Genomic DNA, 25,035 nt, shown 5'->3' with positions numbered 1-25,035 from the left:
ATAATGGCAGAGGAGAAAAGAAAGATCTCGGCTCAAATTTTGGAGGAGGAGCGAGCAAATATTGTGGCCAAACTTGTGATGGATGAGCGAGACAAGTTAATGGTAGCAGGGTCCCCTGATTGGCAGGCCAAGGTGACTACATTGGATGAAATACTAGCTAATGTCAAGGGTCCTGCTGCAAATATCCCAGTCCCGGTACAAAAGACTGCTCCTCCCACTCCCCCAACTCCACACACCGTGGAATATGGATCCGATAAAGCCAGTTGTAATGCTGCAAAGAAGGTGTTGGGATTGAATGACAATCCAAAGGAGGATGACATCATGGATGTGGATTCTGAATTTGTGAGGGAATCAATATTTAAGGTGATTCAATGAAATTTTATATGCATCTAAACAATGTCTTCAGTTACGCTTAGTTAAAATGCTTAGTGAAAATGCCTTCAGTTATGCTTAGTTAAAATGCCTTCAGTTAATTTGAAATTGTGTCTTGTGTGCAGTGGAAACAATGCAAGTTAGTTGTGGAAGGTGAGGATAAAAAAATTGTTGCACATGCAACACTGATTGAGGTACAGGTTGACAACCCGACTGTCCATGGCATTCCTTTGGGAAAGGACAACCTCAGGGTTTCAATCTATGCTTCATTTAATGATGATGCACTGCTTCCCATCCCTGTGAGAGGCGAACTTGAAACTGTGGGCCAAGCCAAAGGTTGTGTTGTAGCTTGGCCAAAACAGTTTGTTTTGCCTATGGAGGAGAACAAAAAGGGTATTAAGGTATTGTGGTCAACCGTGTTGATTTTGGCAATTTTTGATGTTATTTATGAAATCCTACATCTAACATATTTTTAATTTTGAACCTAGAAACCCTTGAAGGCCAAAGCTGATAAGCATCAAAAGAGTGTAAACAAGCCACAACCTTTGGACCTGAAAGTACTGCCCCCTACATTGAAGGTGTTATGCATGTATGCACAAACTGGCATGAAGAAGGATGCGACAATCCACTTTGTAATTGAACCTGAAGTTTTTGGTCAGCCTCGGAAAATCCACGTACTGAGTGAAGATATAGAGCAGTTTAGCCGTATGGAGGAGATATCAGCCACTTGCATTGTTGTGTATATGAGGTAGCTTAATTATGTCTTTCCATGTGAATTAAGTAATAAGTTTGGCAAGCTTTCTTCCACTATGATATGTTAAATTATGTATGTTCCTTATAGGTTTTTATTCGATGTGGTTAAGAAATCAAAAATGAATGACATGATTGGTTTTATTGACCCTGCTTGAATTGGGGCTATTTGCTGTGGAACCGTTGATGAGAGATCACGAGTATTAGCAGATAGGTTCAAAAGTTCTGCTGAGGATCAGCTTTACTTAGTCCCTTATAACTCTGGGTAAGTAATTGTTTTAATGTGTTTTCTAGTTGTTTTGCAATTTAACATAATCCATAAGAAGTTTGGTAGATGTTTAATGAATTTTTTGTGTAGAAATCATTGGGCGTTAACGGTTGTCAATCCGGATAAGGAGATTGTCCATTTTTTGGACCCAATGAGAAGGAGACTATGTGGTGAAGAATGGAGAACCGTGGTGGACAAGTAAGTAATTAATTGAGCAGAAGCTTGATTCCCAAAACAGCAGTTTGATTTATTTATGCATATGCATGTATAAGGTTTTTATTTGCTATGCTGATACACGGTATCTGTTTTCATGTTAAAGTGCGATCAGAATCTTTAAAGCCCAAGGGAATAAGAAAGGGAACAAGGCAGTTTTGTGGAAAAACTTGTCGGTATGCATGTTTGCTAATTTCTACTCAAGTTCATAGTGATTTAGATATAATACTTAAGATTATGAATTTCGGTCCTAATTCTATTGCTTATACTATTTAGGGCATTCCTCAACAACCAACCCACAAGGAGTGTGGCTATTTTGTTATGCGGTTTATGAAAGAGATAGTTGAAGATGAAGGATTAAGCTTTGCTACCAAGGTACAAACTGAACTTGAAATTTAGACTTAATTTTATACTATTTGGAATGTATATATACTAGGATATATATATCATGGGAAGTTTGAAATTTAATAAGCTGAAAGGTTAATTGCATGTGGGGCAGATTTTAAGTCCTAGGTAGCATTTGGCCTAGACTTAATTGGGACAGATTTTAAGTCTTATGCACATTTGCATGTGTTCATAGTAGCATTATGAAAACAAAGAAGTTATTTATAGTAGCAACTTGATGCCCTACTAGTTTCCAAGTCGCTTGTTCTCTTTTATTTTTGATTTTTTTTCTTTGGTGTATTTAGGTTACTCATTTTACATATGCTTATCATTTGTTGTGTTGTTGTGCACCTTTGATAGTTTATTTTTTAAAATCTCACCTTTCTTTAGGTCATGCAACTCTTTTCTTGGACCTATGCTTAGATTTAGCCTGTTTGTTTTGTCATGTTGACCAATTGATTGGTGACTTGCACTTTCATGAAATTGATTAATTGGCCAGCAAATTAATTTCCTGAATTTTTGTAACTTCTAAACAGATATTGGGGTTCACTATTTTTGTGTAGTCGTCATAAGTGGAATTAAGCTCTTTCATCTAATTAAGTTTGCATGCTAGAATTATTTCAATCTTACCAAATCAAAATAGACCTTTGAACAATTTCCTGCTGTCTACTAAACTTTGCCCAGGTTTGAATGTTGAATGTTGGTATACTGCATGTGTTACAGTGTGCATGTTTCATGGTGTCATGATAACATGATGGTTTGGCTGCAACCTCATTACACTTGGGACATGTTTCATTTTGTTTAAAATGTGGTTTGGATCAATTGTGTAAAAACCCTTGTTAATTATGATGATGATGGATTAATTTTATGGTTATGACAGGTTGATTGTTTTTTAAGTCAATTAGATCATTAATTTGATGGTTGATGATTAACTTGATGGTTATGGCAGGTTAATTGTTTTTTAAGTCACTTAGATCATTATTTTGATTGTTTGTTCTTGCTTTGTATGTTTGTTCTTTGGTTCAAGGGTTTCCCCTGCTCCTTTTTTTTATTGATTCATTCAATTACTAAAAAAAAAGGTTAATTAAACAAAAATGTTGAATTTCTTATTGGTGTATTCCCTTATGTTAATCCCTTTGTTACTCCATGGTTAATTTCAGTGGGAAAGGAGAAAGGACAACACCTACTCACAGGACCAGATTGATGAAGTACGTGCTGAATGGGCAGGCTTTCTGGTGCGCTATATGTAGATCCAATACGTACTCCTCACTTTCCTAAATCTGCTGGCTGGGTTTAACAAGCATTTTTTGGTAAATATTTTGTATAGCTAACTGGCTAGGCTGTGTAGACATGCAATATTATGATGGGAGCAGTTCATTGACTAGCTAATCTTGCAAAGTCAGATATTTTGGTATTTATATGGCTGACTTTGCACGATTACTTAGGTTAGACCATGTCATCCCTAGCTTTATAGTTTTTGTAATCAACAAGTACTTTTTGTAGTTATCAAGTTACTTATAATTTTTTGGGCTGTACATTAATTGGCAAGGAATGTGTGAATGGGTTTGTTATCATGATCGACTTTGTAAACTCCAATTCCAATTTAATGAATTCATGGATCTTTTTGAGTTACCAATATTTGTGGATTACTTTGGATGCAACAAGCAGGGATTTAGTGGGATTTAATTCCAATTGGATATGCAAGCAGGGAATTAATGGGGATTCAATTGGATGTAAGCAAGGATATTAAAATGTGAATCAAACAAACAACAGTTTTAAATTTAAAAAAATTATGTTAATTAATAATAGACAACGGTTTTAGTTAAATAACCATTGTATAAAACATCTACTAACAACAGTTAAAACGATTAACCAAAAAATTGATGTGTATCATCTATCTATACAACATTTTTGAAAAAAAATTACTTGTCAAACACCTAACTTAACATCACATATAGTTAAAAAAAGTTGTGGAAAACATGATTACCCAACGGTTTTAAGATATAAAATGATATGTATAAGTAATTAAAATAACATGTTTTAGTAAAAACTGTTGTTGAGTTTCTTATGTACAAACATCATGCTGGTTTTATACTTAATTATGCAACGGTGTTTCTTAAAACGGATGTTTAATAAGACTTCAGACAACATTTATATCATATAAGTATTGTCTAATCATTACTAATACAATTGTTTTGTATCTGTAAACGTTGTGTATTGGGTTTCAACACAACTGTTTAAGATGAATATTGGGCATTTTGGTGGATACTAGACAACAGTTTTAAATTATAAATGTTGTATTAATCCATTTAGACAACGGGTTTTTACCGTTGTCTAAATATACTATAGTCGTCACTCGCCTAGACGACGGAATTTTGGGTAAATAGACAACGGTTTTTCACCATTGTCTATTTATATTATTGTAGTAGTGTCACCTAATATAAAAGATCACACATTGAAAATGTAGGCCTTACATAGTGGCTTATAAAGGTTTGGACTACTCTTCCCATCATAAGCAATTGGTTTTGAGATGGATGTCTAGATTCCTTCAAAATCAACCCATAAATTGTGCCAAATAACTTTTATGATAAGGTGATCGAGATTGTGAATAAGAGAAGAAATCAAACAAAACAATTAAAAAAACAAGGGAATTTGAGAATATGAATGATGGAGACAAAATCAGATATTGGAAACAATATCTTAAAGTCATATTGTGAATATATCTCTGCTAAAGAAGAAAAAAAAAATTATTGTTCATGAATCCAAAGTGGTTTTCCTTGTATATTAAAGTGTGGGAAAACAGAAGAAATTAGTTTAGGTGAGTGTAGAGAAGTGGATGGGTAGATCGAGTATATTTTTGTTTACATAAGTCTTTAAAGGTCATTTTGCAAAAATTATACAAATGATTAATATTTTTATGAAGTGGTTTGTGGGAAAATAGGACATAGGGGTGGGAATAATAGCACTCTTCCTAGGAAAAATAGATTGAAGGGATATTTATATACGGATGTTGGCCAAAAGGACATGTATTGTTAAAAGGGAATTTTTTTAAATAGGACACATACTTTAGGGTCAATCTTATTTTAGGACACGTATTTAGGGTTGTGTTGATGAATGATACTAATTAATGGTTTGTTTTAATGTAAGACAATATGTCACTTTTGTCAAGACTTCCTTTAAAAAATGACCACATGACTTTTTTTAAGGGTTAAAATTGTCATTTTCTATTACAAAAATTAAAATTAAAAAAAAAAAAAAAAAAAAAAAAAGGTGCAGATCGCACCCGTTCCCCCACCCAGCCCTATCCTCATCCTCATCCCCATCCCCACCAAGGAGGTTGGATGTGAAGGTGTAAATCGCCCATCTCTCTCCATCTCTCCTCTATTCCATTTTCTCTTTCTCTTTCTCTTTCTCCATCTCTGTCTCTTTCTCCCACCATCCCCTTCTGCTCTACAATCTCTTCCACAGCCTTCACATAATCACATCCCAAACTCCTTGCCCTCATCAAACCATCTCTCTCACTCCTTGCAACAATCTCGTTAGCATGCCTCCCCACCACCGCCTCCCGCTCCATCATCACCAGCCTTAATTACACCGAGAAATAAATAGAGAGAAAGAGATAGAGAGGATAGAGAGAGAAAGAGAGGAATAGAGGGAGTGATGGAGAGAGAGAGAGAGAGAGAGAGAGAGAGAGAGAGAAGGGGGAGGGTGGGGTCGCGCCGGCCGCCAAAAAATTAAATCAAAATTTTATTTAATATGAAAAGACTAATTTATCCCTCATTTAAACGGAGTTAGTAACAGAAATGACAGATTGTCTCACATTGATACAAACTATTAATTAGTGTCTTTTATTAATACAACCCTAAATACTTGTCCTGAAATAGGATTGACCCTAAAGTATGTGTCATATTTAGAAAATTTTCCCTTATTAAAATGACCGTACGTATTGGCTGTGTCTTTTTTCCAATGACCAAGGGATCCTTGTGATGTAGTCCCAGCTAATCTTGTCATTTAAATAGGAATTCTTTTGTTCTGACAGAGTAGTTAGTGCTCCATTATTTCTAGCTAGTGCCTCCATTATTACTGATGTTCTATTATTGTGTTGTCTAATCTTCCATTATGTTCAAGAAACCTTCAGGTTCTTCCTCTGTCTAAATATCACACCAAGTGACGTCTTCTTCATGTTCCTTTTGCTGTTTTTGCAAGGTCTCTGTCATTGTTGTAAGAATTTCTTCTGTATATGCTCATACGAAGAGTTGGTGTGGATGACACCTTTTTTTCTCAAGTTCTTGTGTATATGTCCATTGTTGTTGTTTGACTTACTAAGTATAGTTCAATGTCATCATATAAGTTGAACTGTGCTATTTGTGCTCCTCTATAGGCTTCAGTGTGTTCAAAACTAACTTAATTATATGGTGGAAGCTGTGGTTGGATACAGTTTGTAAATGTTGCTCTGTTGATGATAATCTTGTGTATTGTTGGGTCTTGGTGCAGACGTACTATCTGTGAACCATGATGGATTAATACTGTTAAAATCTAAGAGAATCCTTTTCCATTTTTGGAGATATACTTGAGCCAAGTTCTTGAGTTTCTTGGGGAGAGTCTCTGTATGATACTTCCTTAGAATTAATATACATTTGGTCAAGGAAACCATAATCCATAAGAAGTCTTGGTGTTACCTTGACGTTCTCCTATTGATATCTAAATTCCCATTCTTGAAAGTCATGCATGCGTGTTTAATATCGTACGTACGTTGTTGCTATATTGAACAATGGCTAGCATGTGCATGCTTTTTGTGGTAGATGGATACATCCTAGATACATATATATATGACTATGGCAACCTCTGGTTTGGGATTATCAATCGCCTGAAATAATTGTTCTTGAACCACTAGTTGAAAGTGGAGATGTTCTTGTGATGATTGTTCCTTGATATGATGTTGGAGTTCTTCTGAAAGTCACTTCATCCTTTCCTTTGCAAGTTCTATTTGAAGAAACGATTGATAGAAATCTTTTCTATATTTTGTAACGAATAATTAATTTCTGGCTTATAATTAGCATGTTGACTATATATTACTGGTCTTATTAGCTAGGCTCTTGCATATTAAGTTCTTTAAAACTAATTAAATAAATCAGCTAGTTTTATGGTTTATTAACCTCTTAAGAAGGCACTATACTGCCTTTAATTATTTCATCAATTGAGATTAATGGCTCAATAGCCTTTTCTTTAGTTCGCTCGAAAGAGCTAGGATACAATAAATTGGAGTATAATATACAATAAATCTTAATTATACAAGAATACATATCAAGCTAGGAAACATGACTAATATCACTCATATTCTCACATAAAAAGTTATTGCTGACATGCCATCTTATATGCCTCTGCTTAATCTTTTTTCCCTCCTCTATTCATTCAGTCTTTCTTTTTGATCTTCAATAGAAAACTTTTAGCATAATCCAAAGAGTTTACAGCCTCATACTAAGTTCTCTTATATATGATAATATCATCACATCTTTCTATAATGTTTAGGCAAAGATTGTCACCTTCTTAATGTTTGTGAATTAGTTGTATATCAAATTTCTTATATTCTCACATAAAAAATTATTGCTGATCGACATGCCATCTTTTACGCCTCTACCTAATCTTCTTAATTTAATTCCCTCCTCCATTCATTCAGTCTTCCTTTCCAATCTTCAATTAATAGGAAACTTTTAGCATAATCCAAAGAGTTTACAACCTCATAACTAAGCTATTTTTTGATAATATCATCATATTTAACAACTGTTTGTAGAGCTTCGATGCTAGCTTTTATTATGAAGGTCCAAATATTTATCTTGAGCAGCACACCTTGGATATATGATATCCGGGAGAAAAGGATTCAGTTAAGAGTAACCCTGGACTAAATTACTTACAGCAAATTAAAACAAGCTTCCTTAGCAACAACAACAACATCTTCACCATGGATACCAAGCTCAGGTTGTGAAGAAGAAATCGGATAATTTGTTTCCAATTCATTATGGTTGGTCCCTCCAAAAATGGCAGGCGTAGAAATTGAAATACTTTTTTGAGTGTTTTTGATGTAGTGAAACTCATAATGCAATAATTGTTAGCCAATTTTTTTTACTAGTTGTTCATTTTCTACATGTTCTTTAAGTTGTTCGATCTATAGCAATTAAATACTAGAGTTCTACTTCTTTTGGTTTACTTCTACCTCTAGAGGTTGATAGAGCAGTTTGAAAGAGTTATTTGTTTTTATGTTAGTCGTGCTTGTAATAAGATGGCTCATAAGTTAGCCCATTTTGCTCTTTCTTGTAATTCTATTAGTGTTTGGACTCATGAGACTCCACCTTGGCTTGAGTCTTATGTAGCGGATGACATGGTAATCTCTTAGTTTTTTCAATAAACTTGCTACGGCTATCCAAAAAAAAAAAAAAAAACCTACAAAGTGTCAAACAAAAACTTGGAGAAATTAATCATAATCATAGCATAAACAATAATCTAACTGAAACCAAAACTAAATAAAAAGCATATAAACTCACGAATATTTCATTGGTAAAAGAATTTCAAAATAAAAAAATTAGGCCTTCAAATCATTGGGTTGTTGTTGATACACCATTGCAACATAATTGGTACATATACAGTTAGAAATACGGGATTTCATAGAAGTGATCATATCCATCTTATGTTGATTGCTATGACACGTGTTGGCATTTCCTTTGATCTCTTTTTAGGTATCAGCCACTTAAATCAACAATAAACGGCAGAGAATGAAGTTGTCACACAAAATAAAGGTGCGCGACGTCTGGTAGATAAGTGGCCTTGTATAGTCTATAGCAAATTATATTTTAATTTATATTTTAATATTACATAATGGTTTGAATATAAATTTTCTTTTCTCATAAAGTTCAATGAGTTTTGAAATTATATCTCATTTTAGACATTAACCTTAATCACTCATTCAAACTCAGAAATAAATTTTAGAATTTAAAAACCGTTCTGTTTTATTATATAAATTATTTAAGATGGTCAACTGGTAAAGTGGTGTGGAATTCAAAGTCTTAGTACTTTTTACAATTGTTTAAATTCAAAACCTCAAGAATCATTAAAAATTTTAGTACCTCTCTTTAATTTCTCTAGATCTATTTACTTTCCAAGTCTTTTGCATTTTATTTTATATCAACCATCAAACTTCTTAGCTAAGTTGGCTTTAAATTAATTAAAGTTTAACAACGTTGAATCCCTTTCAAACAATACTTGTGGTGGTTCGACCTTGTTTGTGTCATTTATAGATTCGTACACTTGTGAGTAAATAAAATTAAACAACAACTACCATTATCGAATAGCGGCAATTGTTGAGCACTCTGAATAGTATTGAGCGCTCAGTTCATTAAAGTGGAGACATGTCATCATAATTTTGTAGGTGGGCTATTCGATGATGGGCTTTTTTGTTTTGGATTTTTTTTTTCGTTATAAAAAAAACTTAATCAAAATTGGCATTTGCAATATTCTTTTTTTAGAATGGCCATTTGCAATTGGATGGTTCCATTTTCCTTATTTGGAGTTAATTCCTAAACACCCATTTTAGGGAATGGATTTTGGATTCCTAACAAGTACACATTCTTAAGTGAATCATACATTAGAAAATGTTTATAACATACCAAAAATGTTACAATTAAGATCTTGAGAAGATTATATATATATATTATCAATTAATGAAGATCGATCTAGTTAGCTAGAATTTTCTTGATATAATTATTACGATCATTATAGACTTGACTTTTCTTACTAATCAAGTAATCTATAAATATCATCCACTATATATATATGCATCGATCTTCTCCCAAACTCTCAAAACTGCTCTTGCAATGGAGAACCACAGAGTTCATGGTCCCGTATGTATCTAGCTACTTCTTCATTATTGTATGACTATATCAATTATATAATAATCTTTTACTTTTGTATCTACACATATGTATATTGAATTGATATATGGTTACTTGTGTACGTATCTACACATATGTATGACTATATTTCCTGGAATTTGTTTTTGCAGACTATTGTTCTGAAGGTGAATAATAATCTTCAGTGTTGCAAGGCATGTCCTCCCAAAATAATGAAAAAGTTGGAGAAAATAAAGGGTACAAACTCTCTTTTAACTATATTTTTCATGCAAGTGTATATTAATTTAGTACAAGGTATATACTTTTATATATTCCAATATCTAATTGTGTGCTGCTTTTATATATTAATTTTTGGGTACATAGGAGTAAAGTCCATCACCATAGATGTAGCAAAAGGGACGGTTGTAGTTTCTGGAGATGTTGGTCCGGACACACTCATAAAGGCAATATCAAAGCTTAAGAAAAAGGCAGAACTTGTGCCCAACAAGGACCCTCGTGCCCAAAAGAAGCCTTCAAAACAAGCACAACGATCATTCAAGAACAAAGAAAGTGGTCTCGAAGCAGAGTATATGAAAAAATTCTGTCCTGGGGTAAAAAACGAAGACTGTGGTGGTCATTCTGATTCTGATTCTGGTTCTGATGATGATGAAAATAATGATGATCATATAAGGAGGCCTATGAATAGTCAAAGAAGGGCTCCATTTGTTGCACCACCTCATGGCAAGGGATATTTTCCGAGGGCACAACCGGAATTTCAAACTGGGAGGTCACATGGGCACCGGGACTATTGGGGGAGGCGGCCGCCACCACCACCGCCGACTGCATATGCTTATAATTACCACTCGAGTATGGTGCCACCGCGGCCGCCACCACCACCATATATGCGTCATTATTATTATAGTCATCAACCAAGGAAACCCCCAGTTAATATTGGCAACTCCATGTTCCACTATTTGAGTGACGATTACACTACTAGTGCTTGCAGCATAATGTAAGGTGTAGGTGTTGTACGTGTTTCCGCTATTTTGATTAAGAACTTGGATGCATGATGGACTTACTTTTGTGTTCATTTTTAGAGGACATATGTAATGGCATTATATAGAGCATATGGTCCATATATAAGATATAACTATGGTACGTTTATGTATAGAGCTAGTGATCGATGTTCTCTCGTTGCCTAATTGTGAATCAATGCTCTTAAATTTGGAAGTAATATTTTCACCTTATAAATGATAGACATGTCAATTCTAATAAATTGAGTTTGCTTATATAACATATAAGATTGTGTACAAGATAACTAAGGCCTTCCACAGCAATGATAACTAAGGCCTTCCACAGCAATTCTAATAGTCTTTAAATTGAGTTTGCTTATATAACATATCAGATTGTGTACAAGATAACTAAGGCCTTCCACAGCAATGATATTGAGAGTGAGAGTGAAAGTGAGTGAGAGTGTTTGGAAGGTCTAAAATTCCCTATAGTGGACCGGATTTGTGAGAGTAAGAGTGAGTGAAAATCACAATTGAGAATGTTAGGAAGATCTGGCTAAGAGTAAGAGTGTGTGAGATTTTGTGTTTCGTGGGCCTAAGAAGCTACCTAGACATTAATGTACATAAGATCCATGTGTTAGAGGAGATAGCAAGAGTACTCCAACTCAAGTCTAACAAACTATCCTTTGTTTTGAGTAACTGAAGTCAAGTACTATAGCTAGAAAAAAAAATAATAATAATAATAATAAATTGAGTCAAATAATATATGTATGTGTTAAAAGGGACTCTAAGTTGCTCATTGCTTGTATCATTAATTGGTTAGAATATATTCAATTTTGTCATATTCTTAAATAAACAAATTTTGTGTGCCTCTTTAAGTCACTCTCAGCATTCCTCAACGCTTTGGATCAACTTTCTCCCCATATTTGTTGTTTCTACTTGAACTTTTGATAGTGTGGGTTCGGGTTGTAATCGAGGTTTTGTGTTGTATTATTTTTCTTAGAAAAAAAAATAATAATAATTGTCTGGGATTCAACTATTCAAGGTTACACATTATCAAGCCTTTGCCGGACATTGAGCTGATTCATATCTACTGTGAAAAGAACTATGTTATATATGGGCTGGCTGGTCTCTTTTTGGGTTTGGGCTTCACCATCCTTAACTCTCCTCCCCTTTCCTGTGACTGAGCAACTCGTCCTGGAACATTATCTTGGGCTCTGTAAGCCCCGTTTACTTGTTTGGTAATATTTTTTTTGGTCAAAAGTTGTTTGGTAGTTGAAAGTTGAAACCTTGTCATTTTGTTGGTCCCAAAAGAAAAAACTTCTCTTTCTTACTTCTGTTTTGTAGCTTTGCACTTCAAATTCTCTCCTTGGAATTTGTGTGTGTGTCTCAGTGTCTGAACAAGTTAAGCTATGTCGGGGCCTCAGTGCTGTGAGAACCCACCAACTCTTAGCTCGAGCTACGGAGCTGGGTCAGTGACTGAAATCGGAGGCTTAAAGGCCTATGTTACTGGCCCTTCTGATGCCAAGCTCGCCATTCTCCTCATTTCTGATGTCTTTGGTAAGTACCCATTTCACCATTCTTCTTATTTTGATCAATAACCTCGCTTTTGTGCTTCTCTTGTTTACCATCTACCAATTCTGCTCCTTTTAGTCTCACATCTCATCTACTTGTCTGATCTGGGTTAATTTGTGGTTTTCAATTTTTCTTGGTAATTTTAAGTTTTAACAGTATATATTTCTTTATTTTGAAGGATTTGAAGCACCGAACCTAAGGTATGCCTACTTTCTTAACTTTGCATCCTGATTTTGTTAATGGTACATAGATGTTTAAGTACCTCATATGAAAAGCCTAATATGTTTTGTCTGAATCCCCCTTATTTTTTCTTATTCTTTTTTTCAAAGATTAGCTAGCTGCAGCTTAATCAGCTTCTGAATTCTTTTTTTGGTAAATTCAGTTATACAGCAAGTCAACTGTGGATTGACATATTTGGTTTTCGGATTTCAGTTATACAATTGACCCCAAATATGTGATATATTCCACTGCACACTACAGCTTGTCATAGAATTAATAAATGAATTGAAATAAGATGATTAAGCATTATTGTCTCCATCTGTTCAACCAAGGTGAACTTAAACTGAGCTGCCAGTCTATTCTTGAACAAGCCTTATAGGCAATGTAATAGAAAGTAATTAATCCAGTACTCATAATGCGCTTTTTTAGTCAGTACACGTTAATGTTCTTTGTTCATTATTGAATAGATTTCTTGCAGTGTGTGTGAAAACAACATTTGGTAGTATGCTGACTATATGTTTACAGTTTACCTTTGAACCTTTGAAAAACAACCATATAGCGGGATGCACATGTATCAATGTAAGAATGATCAAACCTTAGATTGAAACCACTATATATTTTTAATGTATATATTAGTTTGTTTCATTTAATAGAAAATTCTTAGGTTCAAGTGTTAAGGCATTAGGTTAAGTCAATTAGCATTTAACTACACCAACATCTACCATTTCCTGTGTAGTTTTTTCATACTTTAGTCAGGAAGTACTGTGCATCTCTGGTTATTTGGTTTTCTAGTCTCTTGGGGACCTTGGGGCTTTACAGTGATTAAAACCTTCTCACCAAATCAATTGAGAATTCTCCACTAAATTTGTAAAAAAAATTTAAAAAAAAAAAACTTTTAATTGATGGACTTACAAGACCTTTATTTTGATTCAGTCCATGATACATATATTGTCTATGCCACTTCTAAAGCCTAATGGTAAGTGATTTTGTGGCTTCTTTAGGAAGAGTTAGGGTGCGTCTGGTAACGTTTTACAGAACGATTTTTGAAAAACGATTTTATAAAAACGAAAACGAGAAATTGAATTATGTATTTTCGAGATCTGAGAATGTGTTTGGTAGCTTAACCCAAGAACTGCTTTATGAGAACAAAAACAGTGAAAACATGTTTGGTACAGCGAACAGAAAATAGTAAAAACAGTAAATATGTGTTTGGTAAAAATATTTTTGAAATATGTTTTTTAAGAAATTTTTATTTATTTTTAATAAAAAAACATAACAATATATTTTTTTATTACTATTACTTTGCCTTTTGTTTACAAATATGTTAGTACCAAAAAAAAAAATATATATATATATATATATACATGTACATACACAAGTTACTTGTCAAAAAAATAACTAAAAAATACCTTAGATTAAATAGAGTACAGTCATTCCATATATGTTCCAACAAAATAGTTCATAATCATAAATACCATAGATTAAATAAAGTACCATATCTTATACATATTTGAACAAAATAGTTCATAATCATGCACCTAATTTGATAAAATAGTCATATCCAAATTTATGATAACATTGTCATGAAGTTGGACCACAATCACGCCACAAGTCTGATGCAATCTTATCTCTTAAAGTGGTCATTTGTGCAAGGTTTCCCAGAGACATATCTATGTTTGGTATCTCAATAATTGGACTTTTATTCCTGCTTTGAGGTTTATCTCCCATCCTTCTTTATCTTATGGTTTCACTTTTCTTAAACTCATGTTGGGATCTATCCACTGTTGCTGTAAAGGAAGCTTGCTGACAAAATCGCTGGTGCTGCTGGATTCCATGTTGTGGTTCCAGACTTCTTTTATGGAGATCCTTACACACCTGACAATGCTGAGAGGCCTGTGTCAGTCTGGATACAGTCTCATGGAACAGTTTGTTTCTGAATCTTTCTATTTTCTTTTTTTAGAAAATAGGGGGAAGTTCATGATATATTCATTCAGCTTATTTGAAAGTTTAGAGTATCTGAACATGTTATGCAAAATATTTCTTTCTGTATGATGCTCAAGTTTATTATCCCCTGTTTTTCTCTCTTTAAGGACAAAGGATTTGAAGATGCTAAACCTGTAATTGCTGCTCTAAGGAACACAGGGGTATCTACGATAGGAGCTGCAGGGTTCTGTTGGGGTGGTAAGACTCTACTCACACTTTATGAGTAGAATCATATAACCGTAAAATCTGTTTCTTGGTTTGATTAATTGTGTCATGGATATTGAATTGACAAACTCTTGGTTTTTTTTTTTTTTTTCTGACCTCTTAAACACATTCAGGCAAGGTGGTTGTGGAGCTATCAAAGTCTGATTACATTCAGGCTGCAGTGTTGTTACACCCTTCCCGCGTCACTGTTGATGATATTAAAGGTACGAGTATTCACTACACAAATTCATAATTAAAACCAGTACTCCCTCTTGGCCAAAAAAAAACCAGTACTCCCAATTATTTTGATTCCCTAAGAGGTTTTACCACCTGACAATCTGATCACCAGCAAAATGAACTGTGTATGACCCCAGTACAGCCTCTCCTGCCAAAATAAGAGTAAATGAAGATAACTGATATTTTTGTCATGTATGATAAATGTGGCCAAAGAAAAAAAATTTACTTCTAGTGTCTCTAAATTAGGGGTGTAAATGAGCCGAGCCAAGCCGAATACCACCGTGCTCAAACTTGGCTTGTTTTAAATTTTTCGAGCTTGAGCTTGGCTTGACTTGTTTCTTATACAAGCCAAGCTCGAACGAGCCAAAAAAAAAAATCGAGCCCGATACAAACTCGAGCTATATCGAGTTTATTTACATAATTTTATCTAAGAATTGTATAAAGTCTAAATGGGTTACCCTACCGCTCTCTAGCTCGCTTCTAATCCACCGTTTTCTTTCTCTTTCTTCTTCTATTTCAGAGGTTAAGGTTCCAATAGCCATATTGGGTGCTGAAGTTGACAAGCTCTCTCCACCCGAACTCCTGAAAAAGTTTGAGGAGGTTTTATCCACCAAGCCAGAGGTAAGCATCTCCCAACTTGAGAAAGTCAGGTGTTCATGTCGCCACCCCACAAAACGATCTCCTTGGAAGTGAAATTCCTTAGAAATGTCATTGCAACCTAAAGAGAAGTCTTCACATGATAAATTCTCATGATGATTTCAGGATTATAAGGTGATGGTTCTCCTAGATGATGCCAGCACTAGTTTCAGAAATTAACTGATGCTTTTTTTGTCCACAGGTTGATGGCTATGTGAAAATATTTCCTGGTGTTCACCATGGATGGACTGTCAGGTACAAAGATGAGGATGAGACCGCTGTCAAGTGCGCTGAAGAATCCCATCAAGATTTGTTGGACTGGTTTACTCAGCATGTCAAATAGAGATAATTCTGGTGGATGAAATGCTCGGCATCATATACACAATTACGAAATTTATATAGCTGCAGCATAACAGTTAATCAGTTAATCAATAACGATGGTGAGCAGGAAAATTGGACTGAATTTTGTATGCTTTTGTTGAATTAACCTGTATATTTGGGCATGTATTTCGTTCTCATAAACTGTTATTGATAAATTAGACGTAAGCAAGAGCTAAACTTGCTTCCATTGGGCAGCTTAAGACGCTTTTGGCTCTTTTCCTTGTATTAATTTTGCCCGATATACTGTTCAAGGATATATAAAACTGTAGTGTTATTTGCACAAAAATTGTTAAAGAAGTAATTACCGAATTTAATATTAGTATCTCAAAAAAAAAAAAAAAAGTTGAAAACAAAAATGGTCTACGAATTTTACACTAATTTTCAATTTGGTTCACTAACTATAAAAAATGTTAATTTGGTTCACGAATTTTCTAAGTTATACCAAAGAAATATAAATGTTAATTTCCATTCGAAAATTAATAGAATTAGTCATATGAAAATGTGATGAACGGATGGAAATGTTTTTGAAAATGTGGTCACTAGATGTGCATATGACCAATTTTTGTTAAATCTTTTTATGGAAGTTAACGTTTATACTACTTTGGTACAATTTGAAAAATTTGGGGACTAAATTGACATTTTTTATAATTAATGGATTAAATTGATATTTACTGTAAAGTTTATGAACAATTTTTGTATTTAATAAAAAAAAAAATTTAACATTAATATGCTGATTAGTTTTGTGCACAAACCTTTTTGCATAAAATTCGTGCAAGTAAATTCTTCTGAGTTCTAAATACCATGAATGAGCGGTTTATGCAAGGAAAATTCTATACATATCCAACATTTTTCTTATTTTATCCAACAAAATGTTTAATCATGAATGAACAATTATGTCCCATTATGAAATGATCATTGAAGACAAATGCAACTTATAAAAAAAAAATTTTGGTTTCTTTCTATACCCAACATCATATCTTCATCTTCAACCTCTTCCATAACCAAACTCTAATTCTAATCAAAGTTTTGACCTCATATCATCCAATCAAGTATTTTAACTTGAATAGAGGGTTAAATCATTATTTTCGAGGCTCTAAATGAGGTATGTGTGCCAATTTTTTACATTTTTTCGTGGGTATTAAAAGCTTGAGCAAATATGGGTTCGCGCAATGTTCGATGGACCAATGCCGAACATTTGCAATATGTTCGGCAAGTGTCTGTTGAACATTTGTATTTTATTCGGCAGGCAACTTCTGAACATTTGCATTATATTCGATACGTGCCCACCGAATAATTATAGGATATTCAGTAGATGCCTACCGAATGATGCAAAAATGTCTAAAATTATTACACAACCATCGTTCGGTGGGCACCTACCGAACATTCTATCATTATTCGGTGGGCACTTGCCGAATAAAATGCAAATGTTCAGCAGGCACCTGCCGAATATAATGCAAATGTTCGACACTGGTCCACCAAACACTGCGCAAACCCAGATTTATTCATAGTGTTTAGAATACAAAAAAGTTTGCTCACAACTCCCGTTTGAAGGCTCCCAAACAACGATTTGACTTTTCATTCATCAAAATAATCTTAATTGGATGATATGGGAACAAAAATTAATTTAGGGTTTGAAGTTTTGTTATGAGAGTAAGGTTAAAGGTAAATTTGGAAGGAAGGGAGGTTGGGTATTATTAATAAGGGTATGATAATAATTTGAATTGGGTAAAATAAGAAGATTTTTGGGTAGGTATAGATTTTCCCTCTGTGCAAGTCCTGAAAACACTTGCAGCTTCACAAACGTTTGTTTTTGTGTTATTACAATTTATCCTTCATACTATGTTCTATTAAACAAGAGATATATAACCCCTCAAAAAAATAGTTTTCTCCGTCAATTTTACACACGTGACGATCTTAAAAAAAGCTACATGAGCAAAAATTACGGCCCGTTTGATTTTTTTATTTATTTTTGGAATAGAATTATATGTTTGAAGAAACATAGTCTAGATAATAAAGTATCAAAAAAATTTATTTGAGGGGCAAATAATAAATTGTAATTAACTCTGTCTGCTAAAACATAAAATGCAAACCTCCAATAATTTGGAGAATAAACTGTAAAGTCTGTAATTAACACTTTATATTTTATAAACCCAAAAAAGAAGAAAGTCTTCTCTTTCTCAATTTTTTTTTGTTTTTGGTGAGAATCTTTCTCAAGTCTTTTAAGAACAAAGAACGGGGCAAGAGAGAGTGTATGTGTGTTCCCAATCCCACGTAATTGCAGAAAAAACTAATTCTTTTTTCTTTCACGTAATTTCCCCAAAAAAAAACCCCCAATTTCAACTAACCCAAAAGATAATGTACAATGTTCGAGAAGAAACAATCCTAATTACCCAAAAACAAAATAGCTCAGTATTTCCCAAAAAAAAATGGTCGACAGTTCCTAAAATACAACCGACGAAATAGTTATTACTTTGTTGGATATATCATTATCAAGAAGAAAGAGGAATGCTAACATTGTTATAATCTCTACTAATGTTATTATTATCGTTAATTAATGATAAACTAAGTTAACCAACATCGGTCAAACCCTCTCTTCTACTAAGTCTAAGTCGTCTCTCTCGCTCTTGCGTTGCGTTTCTTCATCTTCTTCTTTTTCTTGTATTCCCTCTCACACACGCCTTTCCCTCCTTCACCGACCTCATTGTTCTTTCCCCACCTGAGTCGCCAATGAATTCTCCACAAAACCCACGTCTCTAAGCCTCAAGAATCCAAGCTAAGGATTGATTCCAATCTGGGATTTGCTCGAAAAGCTTTCTTGTTGACTTGTTGGGTCCAAAAATAGATCTTGAAAGCAGTAACTTTTCAAAAAAACCTGTCTTTCTAGACCAGACCACAAAAGCTTCGATTCATAGACCTATGAAAATTAGATCTTTGGGTTGAATTTAATCTCAACAAGATTCCCTTTTTGTTAGGTTTTAAATGGATCTTGGAACAACAACAACAACAACAAGAGTGGCGGTTTTGGGTGGTGTTCTTGTTCTGTTGGGATTGGTTTTTGATGTGTCTGGTAACTTTGTGTTCTCTGTGGACCACAAGTTCAAGGGTCGTGATCAGGTGTCCTTGAGTGCACTGAAAGCTCATGATGCTCGCCGTCACGGTAGGTTGCTCGCTGGCTCTGCTTCAGCTGTGGATCTGCAATTGGGTGGCAATGGCCATCCTTCTGAAACTGGGCTCTACTTTGCCAAACTGGGAATTGGGTCTCCTCCAAAGGACTATTACGTTCAAATTGATACCGGAAGTGACATTTTATGGATCAATTGTGTTGACTGCATCAACTGTCCAAGAAAAAGTGATATTGGTGTCAAACTCACATTGTACGATCCAAAGAGCTCTTCAAGTTCAGACCCAGTTACTTGTAATGAAGATTTTTGTACTGCCACATACAATGGTGAGCTTCCTGGTTGCACCTCAGACTTGCCTTGTCAATATAATGTTGTTTATGGAGATGGGAGCTCAACTGCTGGCTACTTTGTGAAGGATCATATACAATTTGATCAAGTAACTGGAAACTATCAAACAGCACCAGCAAATGGGAGTATAGCATTTGGGTGTGGAGCTAAACAATCTGGGCAGCTAGGTAAATCTTCTGAAGCACTTGATGGGATACTTGGTTTTGGGCAGGCTAATTCATCCATTATTTCTCAGCTAGCTTCTTCTGGAAAGGTGAAAAGGCAATTTGCACATTGCTTGGATAATGTGAATGGTGGTGGAATCTTTGCCATTGGGGAAGTGGTGGATCCCAAAGTGAATACAACTCCATTGGTAGCAAAACAGGCACATTACAATGTTGTGTTGGAGGCAATTGAGGTGGGTGGTGAGGTTGTAGACCTTCCCTCGGATACATTTGACACCGGAGACCGGGAAGGGACTATAATTGACAGTGGTACAACCTTGGCTTATCTTCCAGAGGTGGTTTATACACCAGTATTCAAAAAGATATTGGCTAGGCAGCCTGATTTGAAATTGCATACTGTTGAGGACCAGTTTACATGTTTCCAGTATTCCTTAAATGTTGATGATGGGTTTCCAGTTGTGAAGTTCCATTTTAAGAATTCAGTGACTTTGACTGTATATCCTCATGAGTATCTGTTTCAGTTGAGTGATGATGTCTGGTGCTCTGGTTGGCAGAGCAGTGGAATGAAATCAAGAGATGGCAAGTCCATGACTCTTCTGGGAGATTTGGTACTTTCAAATAAGCTAGTCCTATATGATCTTGAAAATCAGGCAATAGGGTGGACTGATTATTACAACTGCTCTACAAACATCAAAGTCAGAGATGGCAAGTCAGGGGCAGTATACTCTGTTGGTGCCCACAATCTTTCTTCAGCTTCCACTCTAAGTCCAGTATATGGAAAACTAATCACATTCTTGTTATTTGTAATTGCTATGCTGCAAATATCTTTGTATTAGATTTGATTCAATAAGTGGATTCAATAAGTGGCACACCATTCATTCTTTTTGGTGCACCATAATATATCAATGAAAGAAATTGTGTGCTTGATATCAATTCCACCAGTTGAAGCAGTTCAAGGAAGCCTGGTCGTCCGATGGTGATAATCTGACACATCAGATCATATACATGCTTGCTTGTAATACATATACTTCTAGATTTTAAACAAATACGTATGGTCTTCATATCATTGGTGAGAAATAAACTGCCAAGGCACGAAAAATAAGAAGAGAGAGAGAGAGATGGAGAAAGCAACAAAGCAGGGAATTGAATTTTTCTTTTTCTCAATCAAAACAGTAAGTACTACAACTTTCACATTGCAAGCCAACAGGGACATCAACATTCTTACAAATAACAACGCTACAAACTAGAATTATTTCTAAGCCTAGAAACAATCTCTCTCTCCTCACTTTTGTTCTTTCTTTCCTTTTTTTCTTGTCTACAGAGAAAATGTTTAGAAAAGCTCAGTTCACTATAGTCTTTGCTTCACCCGCCTGCCATTAATGTCACTGCCATCAAGAATAGCTTCATTCCCATGCCTGCATACGGATAAAGAATGTTCACTAACTCTAGCTACATATTCCAAGAGTTCGGTCAGAACAGATGGACAGCTTTCCTTCAAGTGTTTGTAACCATCTGTTTGCATCACACCTGCAAAACAAAAACAAAATAATCAAATTCAGTTACATAACATTCTTACATGTATTTACATCCAGGAACCACAAAATTAAACAATGATTAAACAAAAAGCTTTATCTATCATTCACTGATTAGTTCTAATATTACAAAAACCCAAGATTGTGAAAAACAAAACTAGCACAGACTAAAATGTTTAAAACAATATCATCTGTTTGGACATATCTATGTTTAAAAAAACCTAGATTGTTTCCTTGCTACCTCAGCCAATTTTAACACTTTTCAAAGGCTTATGTACAGAAGCCATAAGTAAAATGGCTGATAATCAAGTATAATCAAGTACCAAGTGACCTACCAAAGAGCCAAGTGGAAGAATTACTCCTCTCATGATGGGTAAAGCCCAACATCACAAGTTAAGAAACACAGAACCTTAGTTTTATGACCTCTTACAGGATTGTTTTCAGAAAAGCAGGAGAGATATCTTCAACAACCAAATACAAATTTGAAATTCTATGGAAAAATCAGGAGATGTAAATATGAAGAACATGGTAATCACTAAAAGAGAATTTCTCCAACTAGTGACTACACTAAACCCTGGAATTCAAGCACAGCATTTAGAGTCAACCACATAAGATCAAATTAAATAATGCACAATCATCATCAACACCTCGTTTGGGGATCCTGATGAAAATAGTTTTCCTTTTAAAATTACAAACACTACATTCTTCTTTTGGGGCATTGTAAACAAACTTGATGGAGAAAAGAGTTCACCTAATAGATTTCCAGGTGTTGCAATGAATCTGAGACACACAGCTTTCAGCTGGAAGCAGTGATGTTGTTCGGCCAAGGCTAATGTTGTTGCCACAGTGTTTATAGCGACATCCTTGCAGAGATTTGCTTCACATACCAACCGGAGCCTATCTAAGCCATATCGATCTGCTGCTGCAAGCAGATGTTGAGCCATCAATGTGGAAGCCCCATTAGAGTTAACACCAGTAAGCTCCTCTATGTCAGGCAGTGAGTCCCAGTATATGAAATGCAGTAAAGCCTGCACAAGAAAAAATAGGGTTAAATGCATTGTCAAGTCAAACTTGATGAATGGCCAACCTACATTGACCAAACGAATGAATGGATGGTTATACTACTTGTATGCGTCAAACTAGTTTTTCAAATGTTAAAGAACAAAGCAAACTCGAGTGGATGGTTATAATTAACCTATTCCATAGTTTCACATGACAGCACAAGAAACCAGACAATTAGAGCAGAATCCACATCATCAACCTAGAATACATTTATAATGAAAAGAAACAGAGAATAAGAAGTAAGCATAGAGCATACCAACACAATCCAAATAAGCTGTTCTTCATGAAAAAACTGAACCTTATTACTCCACACTAGGCTAAATTTTACCACCAACTTTTCAAATTCACAAGCAACAAAGAAGACAAAACAAATCATTCCTACAATGAATACCATTGGGGTCAATCATTTCATGTCTGGTAGGGTTTTCAGCAAAGGTACAGGTATATATGAGATCAAAGTCAGGTTGACAATGTCTATCAGGTAATCAAAGATAAATAAGATAAATATGGTAACCAACTTCCCATATATAGTGCAAAAAAAAATGATAAGCATTAGTTAAATGATGTATACACATGATAAACCAAAGAAAAAGAAGAAATGGATCAAACCTTAAAAACTGGAGCCTCAATGTCCTCAACTGTTATGCACCGAGTATTCTGATCCTTCATAGGACCAAATAGTTGGGCCCTGAATACAGGTGATCGAGCTGCAAGTACCAACTTGTGAGCAGCAAAAATTTCCCCGTCCACTTCGAAATTTACATCAGTTCCCTTTCCACTTTCCAGTAGCTGCCCAAAATGATGGCCAATGCTGGACTGCGTCACTGCTATAGAGTATATCTTCGGCCCCTCTGTGTGTGACTTCACAACACCAACCATACAATTAACTGAGAGGCAATCATCTTTAAGGTAGTCTGATGTCTCCAGAGCAGTTCTTTTAAAGAAACGCTTGTAGCCCCTGCAGAATCCCAGGAAGCCATTAAATTATAGATGCAAACTAGCCACAACAATGGATGATATCATATAAGGAGAGCTGGGCCAAGCTACAACCCAAGAACATCACACAACATGAGGAGAATATTGGACAGAATAGATAAGATATTTATGCCCCGTAATATGTTTTCTCCACTAAATTGCAAAATAATCACTCCGAGGCATACATTAAAAGAAGTTAATAACTAAACAGTCCTTGGCAGACAAGAAGAACATCAAATGGGGCATTGTCATATACAGTGAGTTCTATGAGTATCTGATATAATATAATGTCTTTTCCTATTTGTACCATCACGCTGAGCTGCATAACTCAAGAACAACCACGAAAAGCAAATACATTTATATACATGTCATACACAACTTCTGACCACGTTCAGCACAGAGTTTTGGTTTGCAAGTAGCACAATTATTTTCTCAACCGTGATAAATCCAAAAAACAATAAGCAATCAAAATTTTCCCATCCCAACGCCAACTTGTAGAAACCTTTTAATTCCAAACCATTTGATTGCTTGACATTAACTAATTATACTAGCAGGTTATTATGATTTTTCACACCATCTTTAATACCCTTATCCCAAAAACAAATAAAAAATGAGAACCACGCCCAGAAAAGGAAAACGTGTTTCTTTTGAAATTGGAAAACCCAAGTTACCAACTTTTACAAAATACGGTGAGAAAAACAAGATTCCGGCAAAGACATTATCAAGAACTCGAGTCGCCAACCCACCACATGCTACCGCGATACTTGAGCGTGTACGGACCGCTATCTAAGGTCCTTCCGAAATGGCTATGCACCTTGTGCCTCTCATTCCCACTCTGATCCAAAAGGGTCAATTCAAAGAGGGCTCTCACATCGGTACCTTCACTGGCGAGCGCAATAAACAGCGACACGTACGCGGCATTGTCCTCGACGCTCTTGCCGTCTGGGTAGAAATAGATGGCCCACGAGTACCCACCCACGTTGAACGTATCGGAAGCTATGTACTTCCCAATCCCAATCCCTTTCGATAAAGAATACCCCGTGATCTTGAAGTGGTGCGTCCCGTTCACGGTCTCTGTGATCGACGTCGATGTGGTGGTCGGAGGCGACGAAGAGGTTGGGGGAGATGAAGAAGATGAGGGCCTGGAGGTTTCTCTGAAAACCTTACCCATACCCAATGAGAAATTGGATTACTTGGGCCTTAATTTTTGGAAGATTGAATTCGGGATCTAGGGTTTAATCGGAAATGTGGAATTGGCTAAAATTGGATTCGAATTGAGGAATCTTGGAATTGTGGTCGAAGATTCTTCTGTTCCTGAATATTTTCTCGGGAAAGTGAGTGCGTGGTGAGAGAATCTAGGGTTTCATTCCCAAAAGCTATCTGGTTCTGGAAGCTGAATTTTCTAGGGCTTCGATTCACAAACAATCACAGAGAGAGAGAGAAAGAGAGAGAGAGAGAGAGAGAGAGAGAGAGAAGAAGAAGAAGAAGGAACAAGAAGAAAAAGGAGTGGTACAGGATGACTTGTAATTCTACTTTTATAGTAGTTTTTCCTGACAGTGAATTATTGGTTAAAAACCATAAAGCGCACTTGCCGAACTAGACGCGTCTAACCAACTCGCTCTCCCATTGGACCACCTGTGAATATAACTCTGTGGAGACATAAAGGGGCATTTTAGTCATTCAATGGGAATTTTTAGACACAACGTTCTCCAGGTTCAAC

At 35.3% G+C, this 25,035-nt stretch overlaps 4 protein-coding genes across 4 annotated transcripts; 3 read left to right on the top strand and 1 right to left on the bottom strand.

The window, feature by feature from the left end:
* Positions 1-1,524: 1,524 nt before the first annotated feature.
* LOC147279810 (uncharacterized) lies at positions 1,525-3,535 on the top strand. Its single transcript, XM_086251755.1, has 4 exons — positions 1,525-1,588; positions 1,710-1,779; positions 1,880-1,978; positions 3,148-3,535. Exons 1-4 carry the CDS (start codon positions 1,542-1,544, stop codon positions 3,235-3,237), a joined length of 306 nt encoding a protein of 101 aa, XP_086107881.1. The 5' UTR covers positions 1,525-1,541; the 3' UTR covers positions 3,238-3,535.
* Positions 3,536-12,182: 8,647 nt separating this feature from the next.
* Positions 12,183-16,428, top strand: LOC147279809 (endo-1,3;1,4-beta-D-glucanase-like). Its single transcript, XM_086251981.1, has 7 exons — positions 12,183-12,437; positions 12,631-12,652; positions 14,467-14,596; positions 14,762-14,852; positions 14,993-15,082; positions 15,616-15,716; positions 15,934-16,428. Exons 1-7 carry the CDS (start codon positions 12,290-12,292, stop codon positions 16,072-16,074), a joined length of 723 nt encoding a protein of 240 aa, XP_086108107.1. The 5' UTR covers positions 12,183-12,289; the 3' UTR covers positions 16,075-16,428.
* Positions 16,429-18,718: 2,290 nt separating this feature from the next.
* On the top strand, positions 18,719-20,727 carry LOC147279808 (aspartic proteinase 36-like). The gene has a single exon (XM_086251978.1). The coding sequence runs from the start codon at positions 19,092-19,094 to the stop codon at positions 20,580-20,582; it is 1,491 nt and encodes a 496-aa protein (XP_086108104.1). The 5' UTR covers positions 18,719-19,091; the 3' UTR covers positions 20,583-20,727.
* A 145-nt stretch (positions 20,728-20,872) lies between these two features.
* LOC147279807 (BTB/POZ and MATH domain-containing protein 2-like) lies at positions 20,873-24,792 on the bottom strand. Its single transcript, XM_086251980.1, has 4 exons — positions 24,062-24,792; positions 22,950-23,298; positions 22,030-22,306; positions 20,873-21,273 (listed from the first exon to the last, which is right to left on the bottom strand). The coding sequence occupies exons 1-4, from the start codon at positions 24,484-24,486 to the stop codon at positions 21,095-21,097; spliced, it is 1,230 nt and encodes a 409-aa protein (XP_086108106.1). The 5' UTR covers positions 24,487-24,792; the 3' UTR covers positions 20,873-21,094.
* Between the last annotated feature and the right edge of the window lie 243 nt (positions 24,793-25,035).

This window comes from Dryas octopetala, chromosome 7 (assembly GCF_963921425.1).
Source record: "Dryas octopetala chromosome 7, drDryOcto1.1, whole genome shotgun sequence".
In the NCBI taxonomy this organism is placed as follows: Eukaryota; Viridiplantae; Streptophyta; class Magnoliopsida; order Rosales; family Rosaceae; genus Dryas; species Dryas octopetala.
Note: the sequence above shows the minus strand (reverse complement) of the source record. Positions and strands in the feature narration are given on the sequence as shown.